This window comes from Festucalex cinctus, chromosome 20, assembly GCF_051991245.1.
Source record: "Festucalex cinctus isolate MCC-2025b chromosome 20, RoL_Fcin_1.0, whole genome shotgun sequence".
NCBI classification, from domain to species: Eukaryota; Metazoa; Chordata; class Actinopteri; order Syngnathiformes; family Syngnathidae; genus Festucalex; species Festucalex cinctus.
In genome coordinates, this window is record NC_135430.1 from 8,755,396 (window position 1) to 8,773,416 (window position 18,021).

Here is an 18,021-nt window from a genome sequence, read left to right on the forward strand (position 1 = left end):
CGATTAAAAAGAATAAAAGTTGAAGCCAGTCAGAACATTTCATTGAGTGATTCTTTTGTGTGCCACTAGAGGGAGCCCACGTACCACTATTGGCACAAGTAGCACACAAAAGCAATCTCAAATGGGCTCCGTCCCTCAAACAACAATCAAACACACAACTCAAAAGCCTTTTTTTTTTTTTTTTTTCTCCAGCTGCATTTCCCTCCAATTTCCCAGCGTGTTCATTTTGGCTGCCTAATGGCGTGTCATTTTTTTTGCCCCAGAATTAATCCTCACAATCAAAACAGATTTTCCGGGGAGCAATCTTCCATCAAGTATTGATTTTTTTCTTTCTTTCCCTCACGCTGGCCGAGCCTGTAGTCCCTAATTTAAGATGACAGGCCGGTAGCACAATGGAGCCAGCAGAGCACCTTGGGAGCTCCTCTTCCTCTTCCTCTTCCTCTTGACAGATAGATTGGGAGGTTACGCCAACATTCAACTTAATATATTCATATTGGATTAACTTTTTTTTAATTTTTTTTAAGTTGGTCAACAATTCTCTCTTTAAACTAAAGTTGGTTCAACAATTCTCTTTTTATAGTGTGCATTTAAATATACGTTAGTTATCCTTCATGCATCTCACCAGCAATCAGTATATTCATGTGAGGTGCAGGTATTATTTTTGTCCACTTGGGGGCGACTGCATCTCTAGCTACCCTTTGAGAATCGCTGCTACAGAAAAAAACAAAAAGATGGACGGGAAAACACGGACATGTTCATTCCTTGAGTGCTCCACAAGACAGTTAAATGGAGTGTACAGTATGTTTGTTGCGTACTGTACGTATTCGACATCAAGTGGTCACTCAAGCCGACACTCTCGCCATCACTTGACGCTAATCAACATGGAGGGATCACATGCATGGCCAAACCCGGCAGACGCTAATCGTACGACGTCTCGACCTTGACGAGAAAACCGCCCGACGAGCGGACGCTTGATTTCACGCCAACGCGATCTGGATGGCATCTGCTCGCCGACGAATTTGAAACGTAATCCATCCGTAGGAATTTATTCCCATAGGCCGGACGGGCAATGCGGTGATTATCTTACGCAGTCGTGCGGCTGGCCTGCGCTAAAAATCTTCCGTTTCGACACGTCCGTGACGTTTTGATTTCAAGGAAGTGGAAAAACTAGGAAGAAGTGCGAGAAGAGTTTCGCAAGTGCCTTCTTTTGTTGCTTCGAAGGAGAACAATAAAAAAAAAAAATAAAGTCAGGTCACAATAAAATCTCATCATTTGCAAGAATAAAGTTACCAAAAAAAAAAAAAACGGGTTCATTGACAACATTTACAAGATGTAAATCGGAGTACTCAGGAAAAAGTCATCTTCAATTTATACGAAAAAGTTTTAATTTTAACTAGAGCTGTCAAATGATTACATTTTTTAATCAGATTAATCACATCGTAGAATTTTGATTAATCACGATTAATCACTGTCTTAAAAAAGCTTTATTTTCCCCAACATTTTTGCCCGCTGCACACGCTCATCCTACTTTTTCTAATCAATTAATTACTTGCATCATTTAAAATGGGAAAAAAATGACCTATGGCATATGTAAACATTTATTAAATGCTTTACTTTAATGCATGTAGTTATGTTTATTGCTCAAACTCCAACAGCTACCTTTAATGTAACCATCCACTGTCGGCTAAAAAGGATCATCTGCGGTCAAAATTAATTGTGTGATTAATCTGTGGTAATACAATGATTAACGCTTTAACTTTGACAGCACTAATTTTAACATAAAATGTCCAAATTACAAGAAAAAAAAAGTCATGGGGGAAAAAAAGACATGCTCAAAGGAGGGAGTCAAAATATTTCTACAATGAAAAAGTCAATGTTAGAATAAAATGTACTCATTTGTAAAATGACAGAAAAAAAACATAATTGGAAAAAGTCAAATTTATGAAATTAATTTATTTTAGAAAAAAGAAAATAAAGTCTTCTTACCTGTTACCATCATTTGCAAGAATACAATGATTCATCCACTACAAAAAACAAAAAATGAAAAAGAAATATGCCATACAATTCTGAAAAAAAATAAAAATAAATAAGCAAACATGATATCATTCGGACAGCCACATTTTTTCTTTGCCAAAACTTGAAAGTTTTGTTGAGTTTTGATGCCACCGCCATGATGATTTGAAATATTAGGAGGTCCTCTTCAACGTGACATTTTCAAGAGCCCCTCGAGGACGACTTGCCGTTTCGATTGCTGCCGTGTTTACATTAAACGCAACTTTTCAAGTGTTTCAAGCACACAAACTCAAGTGGACGATCGCGTCCTCTGCAATGCGACGCTGGAACTTGCTAGTACGCTAAATTCAAACGCTTCGCGCGTAAACACTTTTAAAAGCTGCTTTTTACCCTCAAGCACGACGCACATCAAGTGAAGAGCGGAAGGAAGCTAGCGGACATCAGCAAACTCAGCTTAATTGTTCCACATTTTATCAAATAAGTTATATAATTTTATTTTTTTTTCTTTTTCTGTTTAGCAACGGGAATATGTGGCTGGCTAACACCTCGCAGTTGGCCGGCTAACGGCGTGCTAGCAACAAGCGACAAGTCAGTTTGCAAACTTGTATGCTGGACATGGGAGATAAGTTAGCTTAGCGCTAGCTAGAATGAGTTTTGACGTTTTGTTTGTTTGTTGTTTTGAGTTGAACGTTTTGACCGGAAAATCACATTTTTTAAGATTTGGTCCCGCAAACTCATGTTTTCTGGCGGCATGTTTCCAAAAATATCATTGAACTGTTTAGCATTGTTGAACTATCAACCAAGATAGCATTAGCTAAAGTAAGCATTTAGCATTAGCTAAATGGGGCTAGTCGCAACAGAGATGGATTTAAAATGGCACCAATGAGAAAAATCATTGGGTTAAACTAAAATTTGTAAACATATGATCAAGATAAAGCGCTACATAAACATTTTGATCTTTTTTTTTTTTCTTTTTTCCATTTGTTGGACTATGACGTGTTTTTCCGACATACTCATTCCAGTTGATTTGGTCATTTGGTGGTTAATAACGACGCTTTCTAGTATTCTACCTGGAAAGACAAAATGGCTGGTAAGCTGGTGCCATGTTTTTCTTTTTTTTCTCCTTTTTTTTTCCCGACTTCAGCAAGTATGCAGACAAATGTGTCGATCTTCATCGCTCGGCTCAATTAAAAAGGCAAACAAACAAACATCACAACACGTCTGGCAGCAGAGTTGAAATCCTCCTCAAAGACCAAAAAGCATCAGTCTTATTATTAATAATGTATCTTGCTCGGTCCGCTTTTTTTTTTTTTTTTTTGTATTAGGATTATTTTATTATTTACTAGTTTCCACCTCTCGTCTTCAAAGGCGCCACGACGGACAGGAAAGGCAACAACGTGTCAAACTTTGGAGTTTGCTTTCAAAAGGCTCCCTTCACTTTCCTGCTTTATTTCCTCTTCGGCTTCTGCTTGTTTGTACGGTTTGTACGACGAGAGGCCAAGCGTCAGAACTGACCCGCTCAGCGCAAAACCTCCCCACCCCCACCCCCCACATCTTTCCACTTGTCATTAAAAAGCCCTTCCTATAGGGCGATCTTATTCTTTACTTCTTTCTGCTCTTATTCGCCCGAGGTGATTTCAAGATGGAGGCGAGGTCACCTGAATTCTGCTTTCACTAAACACTTCTTTTGTGCAGCTCATAAAAGATGTGATTTCTTTTTCTTTTTTTCCCTTGAAGAATTATTTACACTGCATGTTTTTGAAAACTTTACGGTGACTTGTGACATAGAAATGTCTTTATATTTTTATCTAAGTAACTTACTCGAACTGAATAAACATTTGCATGCATAACATTTGACACTTAAAAAATAAAACACAAATAATATAAAATAAACACTAATAAGTAAAAAAAAAAAAGCTAACATAAAGGCACTAAAATATTTCTTTCCCCTTTTAAAATAAGTTATTAAGGCTTGTAAAACTGCAAGTATTAATGCTAAACATTAGCATGTGAATAGCACTTTCCCACTTATGTTAGCATTTAGCTAACCCCCTCGAAATTTGCATTTTTTTTGTTTCATAGCCACTTCATGAAAGCATTTCTGATGTTCATAAAGTCATGATTATATTTTAATTTCTTGAATACAGTAAATAAAAAAAAATAAAATAGATGGGCACATTGATGTCAAATATCGAGCCAGTGCGGCGCCGTGACCATTTTTTCCTCCACGCTGATCTCATCCAAACGGGCAGAGAATGCAACATGAAGATTCCAAACAAGCTGATCGGATTGATTGGCAGGCGTGTCTCAATATTTTGCAACAATGACAGAATTTGTGAGCTGATTTGAAGCAAAAATGCTTCACAGCCATCTAACTCTCCTGTTATGTGCACTGCCAAAAATATAAAATTCAATTCCAAGTCAAGATGTTGATTCTCATCATTGTGATTTATTGATTGATTGAATTTTTACCTCTTATTCTATCATTATTATTATTATTATTATTAATTAAATCTCCGGTGTAATAACCTTATTTATTGATTGATTGAATTTTAATTTTTTATTTTATTACCTGTTCTTATTGCTGCTGGAAATGTAAATTTCCCAGAGGGAGCCATCCCAAAGGGATCAATAAAGTCAAGTCTAAATCTAAGTCTAAGTCTGATGGAGTTGCGTTGTGAATAGTTAGTGCGACTCACGTTCGTTCTGTACACCAAAAAGAAGGAAGGAGAAAAAGTGTCGCCTTTGGCTTCTGTGCGTCTGTGGGGAAAATAAAATAAAATTGTAAAACGGTATTAGAAACGTTAGAAAAGATTTTTATTATGATTATTATTTTATGCCACATACTTTTGGTAAACATTCATTTGGTAATCAGTCATTTGCTATGTTCACAACATTTTATATTCTCAACATTTGTCAACAGTGGTTCTTTGATTTACGAGGATTAACAGGGTTTGGCCACACCCCCTAACACCCTCAAAAATAAAGTAACAAAAAAATCTGTGAATAGGTGATTATTACGGAAGGGGATTAGGGCCAGTGGAGGGGGGAAAAAATGTCAGGACTCTTCACTTTATTCTCAGAATTCTCACTTTAAAGTCAGAATTCTGGGATTAAAGTCTGACTTTAAAGTGAGAATGCTGAGATTAAAGTCACAATTTTGACTTTAAAGTAGGAACGCTGAGTTAAAGTCAGCATTCACACTTTAAAGTGAGAGATTAAAGTCACAAATTTGACTTTTTAAAGTGAGAATTCTGAGAGACAAAGTGAGAATACTGCCAACCTTTTCTTTCTTCTTCACTGGCCCCAATCCTCATCTGTAGATTCCAGTTTACAGGTGATAAGTAAAATGAGTCGAAATGAAAATATCTGACAATTTGGGTTGGCCGCTATGAAAGTACAACGAGCGACACAAAGAGAAAATAACGAACTAAAGTGGCTCAAGGTCTTAAGGCAAGGCACCGCTGTGCATTTTTAACAATTTTATTCTTATTTGGTCGAACAACAGAACAACAAAACAACTTAAACTAAAAAAAAAAAAAAAGTTAACTTAAAAATACTGCTTACCGTAATTGCAAAACAAATACTGGGTGTTCCTGCGCGTTTTGGCCTCTTGGTGGCAGTGTGGTGCCGTGCATCCATGGTGTACACGCTTACAATGACAACAGAAGAAAGTTGCGATTGAAATCATCGAATTCTATTAAAATAACTCGTTTTTCACAAATTGGGAATAATTTGTGCCTTCAAGTAGTGTTATCTTACCTGTGGGCATGTGTTTCCACAGCATTTGTGTGTGAATATTCATTATTTTAAAGGACTATTATTCCCGAAGTTGATGCTAACTTTCCGTTAGCATTTGAATGGGATCCACCATTCACTTGCATTAGCGTTAGCGCTAGGCTCACGATGTATTGAAAACGTAGCACGTTTTGTTTTTAAATGCACACTGTATGTAATAATCCTTATCGTGTGTTTGGTGTTACAGTTAACACCAACTGGGTGTCATTAAGCCGCTTAAAGGACGCTTAATGACGACAGAATCACACGGATTCGCTCCAGGCTTGCTAAAGCTACATGGCGCATTCAGGGTACTTTCATAACGTAGGGAATTTGAAACGCACCGCAGCATTCTGGGTCTGCACATTAATTGTTTCTCTTCGATCATTGCGTTTTAATGATGATGATTCTAAAAGATTATCCTGATTGATTATCCTGTGGTGTAAAGAGTGAGATTTTTAAGCGAAAAAAATCTATATAATTGCCGTTTTTTTTTGTTTTTTTTTAATTAATGCGGATTTCCATTATCGTGGGTAGATTTTGGAACATAACATCCACGATAAACGAGGCAACACTGTACCAATGTGTTGCAGCCCACATTTAAACATAAACATGTAAAATCGCTAATAAACAAAATAAAACTATTTCCGCACAGTCGACATGTTTAAAGGGAGTAGGAAGAAGTACAAGAACAAGAAAAATTTCCGATTTTGAGTTTGTATTTGTTATGAAAGTAAACTCTTTCTAGCGGTGAGACTTTTCCCGCAAGAGTATCGATTATGACGGCATCTTAGAAAAGAAATTGTGATTTCTAAGACAACACTTGGCTAATATCAAAAATAATTGATCAGAACTGGTGAGAGGGCGGGGCATCTGTCAGTTCATGCTCCTCCCTTTGCGAACCAAAAGAGAGTTAACGACCTCAAGCATCAGCTGGACACACGCACGGACACACGTGTGTTTATTTTCCAAGCTAATGGCTTTTAATGTATGTTATGAATATTTCAATAATGCCGGCTTGTTAATATTGCATGCTGGGACTGTTTGACATGAGGAGGCGTGTGTGTGCGGGGTTTCACATTTTATCGGACGTCTGATGTTGACGTGCTGAAATTTTTAAAGGTTCGCATTTGGGGTGAGGTGGTGGGGGGCGGGGCTTACTTGGAGATGGTGGCGGAACTGAAGAACTCTGATGGAATGGCTCACCGCAGTCTGCGACAGGCCCAGCGATTTGCGGCGCATCTTGAAGAGTCGGGAGAGCTCGCAGATCTCGTCGATGTTGAGCCGTCCACCACGTTCGGGGCCGGCTCGGGCTCTGACGAGCGCACAAACGCAATTGCTCACATTCTATGGAGGAAGCTTCATCGACATTCGAACTTATACATCGTTTGAGTTTATTAGACGTTCCATATGTCATATGTGATGCATGTAACTGGCATGTTTGCAAAGTTTGGTTAAATCGTTTTTCTTCTTTCTTTCTTTCTTTCTATTTTTACTTTTTTTCTTTCTTTCTTTCTTTCTTTCGTTCTTTGTTTCTTTCTTTCTTTCTTTCTTTCTTTCTTTCTTTCTTTACTTCTTTATTTACTTTTCTTTCTTTCTTTCTCTTTCTTTCTTTACTTCTTTCTTTTTAACTTCTTTCTTCTTTCTTTCTTTATTTACTTCTTTATTTACTTATTTCTTTTTAACTTCTTTCTTTCTTTGCTTCTTTACTTCTTTCTTTCTTAACTTCTTTCTTTCTTTCTTTACTTCTTTCTTTACTTCTTTATTTACTTATTTCTTATTAACTTCTTTCTTTCTTTCTTTCTTTATTTACTTCTTTATTTACTTATTTCTTTTTAACTTCTTTCTTTCTTTCTTTCTTTCTTTCTTTCTTTCTTTCTTTACCCATCCATCCATCCATTTTCTTGACCGCTTATTCCTCACAAGGGTCGCGGGTCTTTCTTTACTTCTTTCTTTATTTATTTATTTACTTCTTTATTTACTTCTTTATTTACTTCTTTATTTACTTATTTCTTTGTAACTTCTTTCTTTCTTTACTTCTTTATTTACTTCTTTATTTACTTATTTCTTTTTAACTTCTTTCTTTCTTTCTTTACTTCTTTCTTTACTTCTTTATTTACTTTTCTTTCTCTTTCTTTCTTTCTTTCTTTCTTTATTTATTTACTTCTTTATTTACTTTATTTACTTATTTCTTTTTAACTTCTTTCTTTCTTTGCTTCTTTACTTCTTTCTTTCTTTACTTCTTTCTTTCTTTACTTCTTTCTTTACTTCTTTATTTACTTATTTCTTTTTAACTTCTTTATTTCTTCTTTCTTTATTTATTTACTTCTTTATTTACTTTTCTTTCTCTTTCTTTCTTTCTTTCTTTCTTTCTTTCTTTCTTTACTTCATTTACTTATTTCTTTTTAACTTCTTTCTTTCTTTGCTTCTTTACTTCTTTCTTTCTTTCTTTCTTTCTTTATTTACTTCTTTATTTACTTCTTTATTTACTTATTTCTTTTTAACTTCTTCCTTTCTTTCTTTATTTACTTCTTTATTTAGTTCTTTATTTACTTATTTCTTTTTAACTTCTTTCTTTCTTTGCTTCTTTACTTCTTTCTTTCTTTCTTTCTTTCTCTTTCTTTCTTTCTTTACATGCAAAAACGTCAACAGTTTTTGTTGCCTAAGACTAGATGAATAAAATGTTTTTGACTAAAAATGCGAGCTTTATAGTCGACTAAAAAAGGACTAAATAAAAACGGGACGAGGTTGACTAACCGTGATATAAACTAACAAGCGTGCCTGAATTTGAACTAAAACTGAGACAAAATTTAAAAATGGCAGATAAAAGTAACACTAGTGAGGACACAGTTGAAATAGTTTAATGACAAAAAAATTGTCCTGACTAAAACGTTGACAGTTTGGACTCAAATAAAGATGAAAATGTTACATTTATAGTCGACTAAAAATGGACTCAATAAAAACGGGACGAGGTTGACTCACTGTGATACAGACTAACTAGCGTGACTAAAATGGACTAAAACTGAGACTAATTTTCAAAATTAACCCTAGTTGAGGACACAGTTGAAACAGTTTTTACGACAAAAAAAAAATTGTCATGACTAAAAACGTCGACAGTTTTTGTTGACTAAAACAAATGAAAAAAATTAAAATTAATTTACCGAGAGAATATCTGTTGACATGTTTACAATACGAATACAAAATGGCGGACCTGATTTTGATGCCAGGTCTGATGTGTGTGCAAAAAGTTTTCGCCCACGTTTAGACACTCAAAAGCGGCATCATTGTTCTTTGCTAACATTGAATCGACACGGCAACAGCGTTGAACAACAGAAAAAGCTTTCGATAAGTTTTCATCTTGAAACATCTGATGATGAAACACAAAGTTTGAAGGTGGTCGGATACATTTTGGAGGAGGAATTTGTTCGAATACGACCTCTGGAAAAGTCCCCAAAAAATAGTGCCAAATTCCAAAGAAAGTCACAAAATGGCGGACTTCCTGTTACATTTAGAAAATGGCTCCACAAGACATTCTTTTTTCTTTTTTTTTTCTTTTTATTGAACGTCGAGGGCTGCTACACCCCACTTTGGTGGATGGAGGTCAAACGTACAACAGAGTGCTTCGTGAAGAAGGAATGAATGCAGACTTGTGATGACGCATGACTAAAAATGCCACAATGAAAGATGGATGTGTTATTCGAATGTTATTTTCTGTACAAGCCAAACACGTTTTCATACACTCGCGTTGATGAGCACTAAATGACTCGTAGCTTCACACACCTCCCGCAACGCGTCCCCCACACCTCGCCAACATCATTTTGACATAATCGCTTGCGGGGGGTGGGGTGGGGGTCGGCGTGAATCTGTAATTCATCCCCGTCACGCCTCATTTGGCGACGTTGCTTCGCATTAGGGCGCAGATAATTTATCTCTCCCCAGCTTGTGTTCTTTTGCTGCCACTTAGCATATTTTATTGCCCTCCGCCCCCCAGCGAGCTGCCCGCTTCACATGCTGGCACGGCGCGGTGGGGGGGGTAACGTGTTCCGCTCAATTATTCATGGTGGGTCGCGGCGCTTCTTATGATGACACGCTTATGAGGCCTCGCTGGCTCGCATTTAACTAATACAGTCGTCATGATGACGCCGATGTTCCTTCTTGATTACCTCCGCCAAGGAGGCTACTCGGTCAGGGTTATCATACTTGTGGAATTTTCATGATAGTTAGTTTTGATTTCAGTTTGACTTTTTGTTGTTGTTTAATGGAGTTTGTTTGAATTAGTTTTCAAATAGGGGTTGTTCGTTTTTACTCGTTTTTATTCGTTTTGGTGTTAGTTTCAATTTGAAAAATTGATAATTTTGTGACAAAAAAATCACGTTAAGTACTGTGTCGTAAAAATTCAACAACAATATGACTGACAGTCAACAGAATTAGTTTTGTATACGTACAATTTAGTTTCAGTTACTTTCATAAAGGATTTGTTTCATTCACAAAAAAAAATATTTTTCCCAGTTTTGGTTATATTGATGGTTTTCGTTAGCTAAAATTACCTTGGCTTGTACTAGTTGCATTCATCCGGTTCAACTTGTTGCGTGCGAATTACAAATTTTGTACTTCTTTTCGATTTATCCACAAACAAAAGTGTTTATATACATATCAACATCTTAAAATAATTACCTAAGTCATTTTTTCCCTCCAGATTTTTCATGAAACACAATAAAAATGGAACCATTTGCATCATGAGATGATTTAGGCTAAAACTTGGCACTATAAATATGTAACTAAAGTAGAAATATGTAACAAAAACTTGGGCGGCGTGCCTAAGTGGTAGAGTGGCCGTCTCCCAACCCCCCAGAGGTTGTGGGTTCGATATGCCATTGTGATCACATCGAAAGTATCCTTGAGCAAGATACTGAACCACCAGTTATCTGCCGATGCCCCGTAAACTTGCCAGCAAGATGAATTCTCGCGATATTTGTGAATTCAAAAACTCCGGAGAATACATCTGATGGGTTTGCAGGTGGCCGTTTTTTTTTTTTTTTTTAGGTCATATCAATCAGGCGTCGTTTAGAACGAAACCAATAAGCGCCGATGCCCGTGTGGAAACAAGCACACCTAACAGACGAATGGAGGCTGCAATTAATTCTGTTCTCCCCGAATTACTTCCTTGTTAAATTTGAACAGCGAGAGGCGCTGCGTGCATTTTTTATCCGGTAAAGATGCTAGCGTTAACCACCACCCCTCCCCCAACACGAGACGAAATTTTCACCTGTTGCCCTGATTGGTCAAAACATACGTGAGATGCCGTATCGTCCAATCAGTTCGAAGTATTGTACAGCAAGTCCCGCCTTTCTCGAACGTTAGGCTATTGACGCTGCGTCATCAAGTGTAGTTGCATGGAAAGCGTTTGAGGAACTACGGTGGAAAAGCGATATACATTTACCATTGAAATAAAAATAAATGAAAAATCCATGAGCTAATTAACACCACAGCTAACATTAGCATTGTCATGTTTTGGTTCTGTTTAGGGTGGGTTTTGCTTTGTTTTTGTTGGGTTTTTAGTTTGTCATGTTTATGTTCTGATTTCCTGGTCTTCCCTAGTCTCGTTAAGCCTTTCCATGTCCACCTGTGTTTGCCTGCCCTTCCTCATGTGCCAACCAATCAGCACCCCCTTCCACTTGTGTCTTGCCCAGCTGTGTCTCGTCGTGTGTAATTAGTGTGTGTACTTAGTTATCGGTTTTCGTTTCAGTTTTTGTCGGTTCATTATTCTTGTTTCCCCACGTTCATGTTGTCATAGTTTAGTCTGCTCCTGTATAGTTTTTTCTCGTCGGTATTTTGTTATTCCTTGTCACCAAGCCTGTTTGCCACTTTAGTTTTTTGTTTAATTAAATTTACTCCTTTTGAGCACCTCTGCCTCCCTGACTCGTCCGCCTCCTGCATTTGGGTCCACCACCACACTTCCTAGTTCCTGACAAGCATCCTGGTTTATTACAACAGACCATGAGCAAAAAAACACGTGATGAAAAATTCTCATCACGATTTTCATTCGTGAAATTAACGCTGGTATTTTTTATTAACCAGTTGTACAGGCCATTAGGCTTCATTAAACTACACAAAAGCAACTTTTAGTCAATGTATGGCCATGACACGTGCGCTCGTCATTTTGCTGGGGACGCGACAATTCGATGGCGCATCACCTGCAAAAATACACGGACAACTCGGGATGCGGTACCGACCCGGATCGTGACGATTCGACGGAAGAAAAACCTGCTTCAGTGCCTCAGTCCGCGTGCTTTAGTAACGGCAAGATGGCCGCTGGCCAGCGACGGGCAGACCAAACGAACTTGCCCAGACGAATTAACTGACGGAGAAAACTTGGGTTCGACTTACCTCCGCTTGAGCTTTGTCATAACGCTCCTCGCACATTTTATGGTGTGCCCGGTAAGTTGCCATTCGTCGTCGAAGACGTTCCATCAGTTAATTTTAAAGTTGGGAAGACGCTCGCGGATGCAAGTAGCCAACTGTATAGCTGCGCTCTGATTGGTCTTAATTGGCGTAGTGGGGGGGATGGGCTTATGGTGGTAGGCAGGACCTAACTGGCCAAAAATAAATAACACTTTTTAAATAAATGGGTCATGACACAATGAAGAGTCTGGAATTAAATAATTGTGTTAGTAAGTTTTACATTGATTAATTACTTATGATTGCTTGTTAGTGCTGTCAGTTAGTTTTAACTCATTAATCACAAACAAATGATCACATTAATCATCTATTAACACAGATTAATCACACTATTAATTCTGACCAAAGATGATCCATTAACTTGACCAGCGGGTGATTATGTTAAAAGGCAGCACAAATTGTGTTTGAGCAATAAACATAACTACATGCATTAAAGTAAAGCATTTCATAAATGTTTGTGTATGACATACAAAATATTTCTTCATGTCAAACTATCTTTTTTTCTCCGCCCTATTTTTAAATTATACAAGTAATTAACTGATTAGATAAAGAGGATGATGATAGTGTGCTAATTAACTAATTGTAACTAATTATATATGATTAATATATACATTTCATTGCTCATTTTAATATTGTGTTCAGGTCACTATGAACAAATTGGGAAGTGGTGCACAATATTAACTAAAGGGAAAGTCAATTGCCAATTTTTTTTATTTTTTTACAAAATAGCCCCACTGGTCTAAATATGGAATTCTGTTATGAATATGCGTTATGAAGCAAAATCCCACAATTTTTATCCACCTCAGGGGGGCGGCCAATCATCAGACATCATTGTTTGCTCATGGCTCAGGTAACAACCAATCACAGCTCAGCTTCAGAAAACAGGTGAGCTGTGATTGCTCATTGCCTGAGCAACTGTGATGTCATCTTCAGTCGACAGCAAGTGGCAAAATGGCCGCCCCCTGAGAATGTCATGTTTAGGCTATAGTGAGGTCACATATTATTTGCAAGAAATGTTTAGGGTAGACTTTAATAAAGTAATTATTATATTTCAATTTCTTGAATAAATAACAAATGTGGATACAAAATAAAAATAAATAAAAAGGCAGACAGATTGATGTCAAACAATTGTTTATTCCTACCGTTATGGTACGAATCAGTCGGCACTCTTGAAGCTTTTCTTTGTTGTTCTTCTTAGAAATGAAGCAACCACCCCCCAAAAAGTGCTGCTTATTAAATGACCAAAGCAGGTATTGCTCCATCGTGGATTAAATACACGTCATCAGCATTATTATTAAAAAACAAAACAAAAACAAAAAAACCTGTGCAGAATGTTTGCGCTTTGGTTTTGAAGTTGGTGGACTGCTAGCAAGAACTCAAAATCATTTTGTCATCAAGCAGGACGGTCGTACGTCGAGTACCGACGACAGCAAAACACAATGTGAGGTATAGGTGGCGCCGAAGTCGTCGTCGTCGTCATATGTACACGTCCTCCATTCTCAAGTGTTTTTTTTTTTTTGTTTTTTTTTTAGGGGTCACGATTGTCAACGTGGTGAAAAGGTTTGTGTATAATGTGCATAACAAGTCGACAGCTTTGGTCCGGCCCGCTCACACAATAAGAGCAAAATACAACAAAAAAAAACAAACTCCTTCCTGTGTATGCGTTTCAGTCGCCATTTTCCTTCTTTTTTTTTTTTTTTAGTTCACGTCATGAAAACGAGACCAGTTTGAATGGCGATGATCAAGATGCAAACAACAAAAAGCCTCCAGGCTTACGCTAACCGGACAAAAGTATCGGGACAGGCACGCAACTTCCACAAAGACTTTCCACAAAATGTCCGAGAAGTTTACGCAACAATCTCATCCAACATGAAGATTCCAAACGAGCCGATCGGACTGATTGGGAGGCGTGTCCCCATACTTTTGCTACAATGACAGAATTGGTGAGATGATTTGCAAGGGGGACTATTCTGGAAAACATGTTGATTCTCATCATTGCGTTCTGTACACCAAAAAGAAGGAAGGAGAGAAAAAAAAAAAAGTGTCGCTTTTGGCTTCCGTGCGTCTGCAGGTATAAATTGTAAAAATGTACATTAGAAAAGTTTTTTTTTTTTTTGATGCCACAATACTTTGGTAAATAGTGTTTTCATTTGGTATGTTCACACCCCCCCACCCCCCACCCCCAAAATTGGTTTGACCTGCCAACATTTGTCTACAGTGGTACCTTGACTTACGAGTAGGATTCAGGGGGATTGGCCCCCTTCCAAAAAACAAATAAATAAATAAATAAATAACAAATCTGTGAATAGGTGAATCTTGCAGAAGGGTCTTGCACTCACTTGAAAAAAAACCTCCTGTTATTTTGTGTATTTTCTTTAAATTTTCTGTTTTTCTGAATAATTTTTGTTTTGTTTAACTGAATATTTGTTGTTATAAATGAAATAATTCAAAAAATAGGAGGAAAAATTACACTGAAGAACAAAAAATTATTCAGAAAAATTATATATAAAAAAAACAAACAGAAAAAGAATAAATAAAAACAGGAGGAAACATTATTCAGAAAAACAGAACAAACAAATTATTCAGAAAAACAAGGAAAAAAAACCATTCCCCCCAAAAATAAAAAAATAAAAAAATTAGTAAAACAGAGCACCAGCTTCTGTTTTGCGGAGTAATTTTTTTTCTTTTCTTTTTTTTTTTTTTACCTCTGAACTCGAAGTGACTTGTTACAGACTCGCTAATGGCGGACAACAAGTCACTTAAGAGTTCAGAGGTAACAAAAATAAATAAATTACTCCGAATAATTTTTCCCCGTTTTTCTAAATATTTTTCCCCCTGTTTTTTTATTTTTATTTTTATGAGAGAAAAGAGAAAAACAGAAAATATATAAAAACAAAAAAACAAAAAACAAAACTAGTCAGTAAAACAGGATGTTTTTTTTCATGCTTCTGTAGAATCCAGTGAACAGGTGATGAGTAAAATGAGTCCAAATCAAAATGTCTGACAATTTGGGGCTGGCCACTCTTCAAAATCAACAAGAAACATGAAGATAAAAATCAAATAAAATAAATGAAGCATCTCTAGGTCGCAAGTCAAGGCACCTCAGTGCATCTTCTGCACGTTTCTTTTTTTTTTTTTTTTTGGTAGAGTGAAAATCACGACAGGACGACGGCAAGTTTTTCCCAGCGTCCGTCTTTCACTTGGGGACGTCGCGGAGCGGGTCGCCGAGGTCCAGGGGGGCCGGGAGGGGCGGCGGTGGCGGCAGTGGGGCGGCGCCGCCTCCCCCTCCTCCGCCGCCGTCGGGCTGCTTGAGGCGCTTGATGGTGTTCTTGAGCGCCTGCCGCTTGTTGCAGAACCAGACGCGCACCACCTCGCGGTCGTAGTTGAGCTTCTCGGCGATCTCGGTCATTTCCTGGCCCGACGGGTGCGTGTTCTTCTCAAAGTGGGCGTTGAGGATCTCCAGCGCCTGCGGCGTGAACGAGGTGCGGCGCTTGCGCTTTTTGGAGGGCTCGCTGCCGATAAAGTCGCTCAGGTTCTGCATGCCCGAGCGGTGGCGGGCCTCAGCCTCCGCCATCCAGCGCTCCAGAACCGGCTTAATCTTCTGGGCGCTTTTAGGGGTGATGTCCAACTTCTCAAACCTGGCAGGATATAAAAGGCCAGGGTTCAGTTTGCCTGTCAGACTGCTAGCTATCGTGTTCTCTTGGGCTTCCTGCGGTAGGAAAAAGTGGCTTCTCAGGATGGTGTGTCTGGGGAGAGTCGAGAACAAAAAAAAACAAGCTTACTCAAAAGCCGCCCCACCAAAAAAAAACAAAAAAAAAAAACCCAAAAAACTCCACTGGCCCAGGAAGTGTCACAGCACGTCAATTTCAAGAAAAAATGTCTTCCCCGATGTTGCCGGTGCCGATCAACGATGTGACTACTTTTGGTCAAAGTCATCAAAATCTGACCCGTCATCATTTGATGACATTTCATTTGGAATCATCTTTCACAAATGTATATCGATCTCCCGATAATCGGAGCGAGTTTGTGCCCTATTTCCCCATTAAAGGTCCAACTATCAGATGATGTGATTATCCTGTGGTGTTTTTTAAAGCGACGGTCGACAATCATAAATATACGATGGTGTATTAAGGCCACGTATAAATATATATATTTTTTTTTTAGAGGGGCGAGGTAATATTCTAAGAAAAAAACTCGTAAATTTGTGACTTTATAAACTGGCACATTTGCGAGAAAAAAAGGTAAATTTGCGACTATAGAGAGGCAAATTTGGGAGAAAAAAAACTCATAAATTTGCGACGTTATAAAATGGCAAATTTGCGAGAAAAAAAAAACTCATAAATTTGTGACTTTATAAAGTGGCAAATATGCGAGAAAAAATATGTAAATTTGCAACTAGAAAAAAATGTGTAAAATGATGACTTTATAAAGTAGCAAATTTGCGGGAAAAAAACTGTAAATTTGTGACTTTATAAAGTGGCAAATTTGCGAGAAAAAAGTTATATTTGCGGCTATAGAGAGGCAAATTTGTGAGAGAAAAAATTTGTGACTTTCTAAAATAGTAAATTTGCAAATATAAAATTGTAAATTTGCGACTATAGAGTGGCAAATTTGTGAGAAAAAAAACTTTTAAATTTGCGACTTTATAAAGTGACAAATATGCGATTAAAAAACCTGTAAATTTGTGACTTTATAAAGTGGCACATTTGCGAGAAAAAAACGTAAATTTGCGACTATAGAGAGGCAAATTTGTGAGAGAAAAAATTTGCGACTTTATAAAATAGCAAATTTGCAAAAATAAAATTGTAAATTTGCGACTATAGAGTGGCAAATTTGTGAGAAAAAAACTTTTAAATTTGCAACTTTATAAAGTGACAAATTTGCGATAAAAAAACTGTAAATTTGCGACTTTATAAAGTGGCAAATTTGCGAGAAAAAAACCCTTAGATTTGCGACTATAGAGAGGCAAGACTGAGAGAAAAAATTTGCGACTTTATAAAATAGCAAATTTGCAAAAATAAAATTGTAAATTTGCGACTATAGAGTGGCAAATTTGCAAGAAAAAAACTCAAATTTGCTACTATAAAATGGCAAATTTGCGAGAAAAAAACCCTGAAACCTTGATGTTTGTGCCAATACCTTTCGGTCGTGTTTTCAATTTAGGAGTAAGTAGTAATTGCTTTAACCACATCATGTTAAGCATTCACACTTTGAAGTGTTTTAGCATATAGGCATAATAATTTGTTAAAATGTATATTTTCTTGTTCTTTCATGTTTCCAGAATTATTATTTACACATTCATACATTGGTATTATTATTATTTTTTTGTACAAGTATCTTAAGTTGACATGTCGAATCTGTTGTTCTCCGTCATTCACTTGCATTTACCTCAAGTATGCTCGCTTCTGATTGGTTAGTGCTAGTTAGCTGACAGGGGATCAGGAAGTGTTGTCGCTCTGGCTGTCGTGTATGACGTGTAAAGTTAAGAAGATATCCATCTCCATCCTGACTTTTCATTTTATATAGGGTGTTCCATGAACCACCAACAAATTCCTACATTAGCTCTTGGTGGACAAAAGCCAGCACCTCGTACAGACTATAGCAACGCTACGTGTACTTCTCGCAAGTTTCTGATTTTTTTTGGCAAATCTGCCACTTTATAAACTCGAAAATCTGCCACTTTATAAAGTCCCAAATTTACGAGTTTTTTTCTTGCAAATTTGCCACTTTATAGTCGCAAATTTTCGATTTTATAAAGTGGAAAATTTGCGA

General features: G+C 37.3%; 1 protein-coding gene and 1 long non-coding RNA gene across 9 annotated transcripts in view; both read right to left on the reverse strand.

The window, feature by feature from the left end:
- Positions 1 to 76: 76 nt before the first annotated feature.
- LOC144009540 (uncharacterized) lies at positions 77 to 12,301 on the reverse strand. Its single transcript, XR_013280958.1, has 5 exons — positions 12,178 to 12,301; positions 6,952 to 7,105; positions 4,713 to 4,773; positions 1,987 to 2,024; positions 77 to 439 (listed from the first exon to the last, which is right to left on the reverse strand). It is a non-coding gene; the product is annotated as an uncharacterized LOC144009540 (long non-coding RNA).
- Positions 12,302 to 14,449: 2,148 nt separating this feature from the next.
- Positions 14,450 to 18,021, reverse strand: part of LOC144009496 (POU domain, class 6, transcription factor 2-like) — a 104,664-nt gene continuing 101,092 nt past the window's right edge. For 7 of the 8 annotated variants that reach the window (XM_077509258.1, XM_077509257.1, XM_077509260.1 and 4 more), the window contains one exon: positions 14,450 to 15,995. In XM_077509258.1, coding sequence (XP_077365384.1) covers positions 15,446 to 15,995 — 550 coding nt within the window. In that variant the 3' untranslated portion in view covers positions 14,450 to 15,445. The remainder of the gene's footprint in view (positions 15,996 to 18,021) is intronic. The other variant, XM_077509262.1, reaches the window with a different exon arrangement.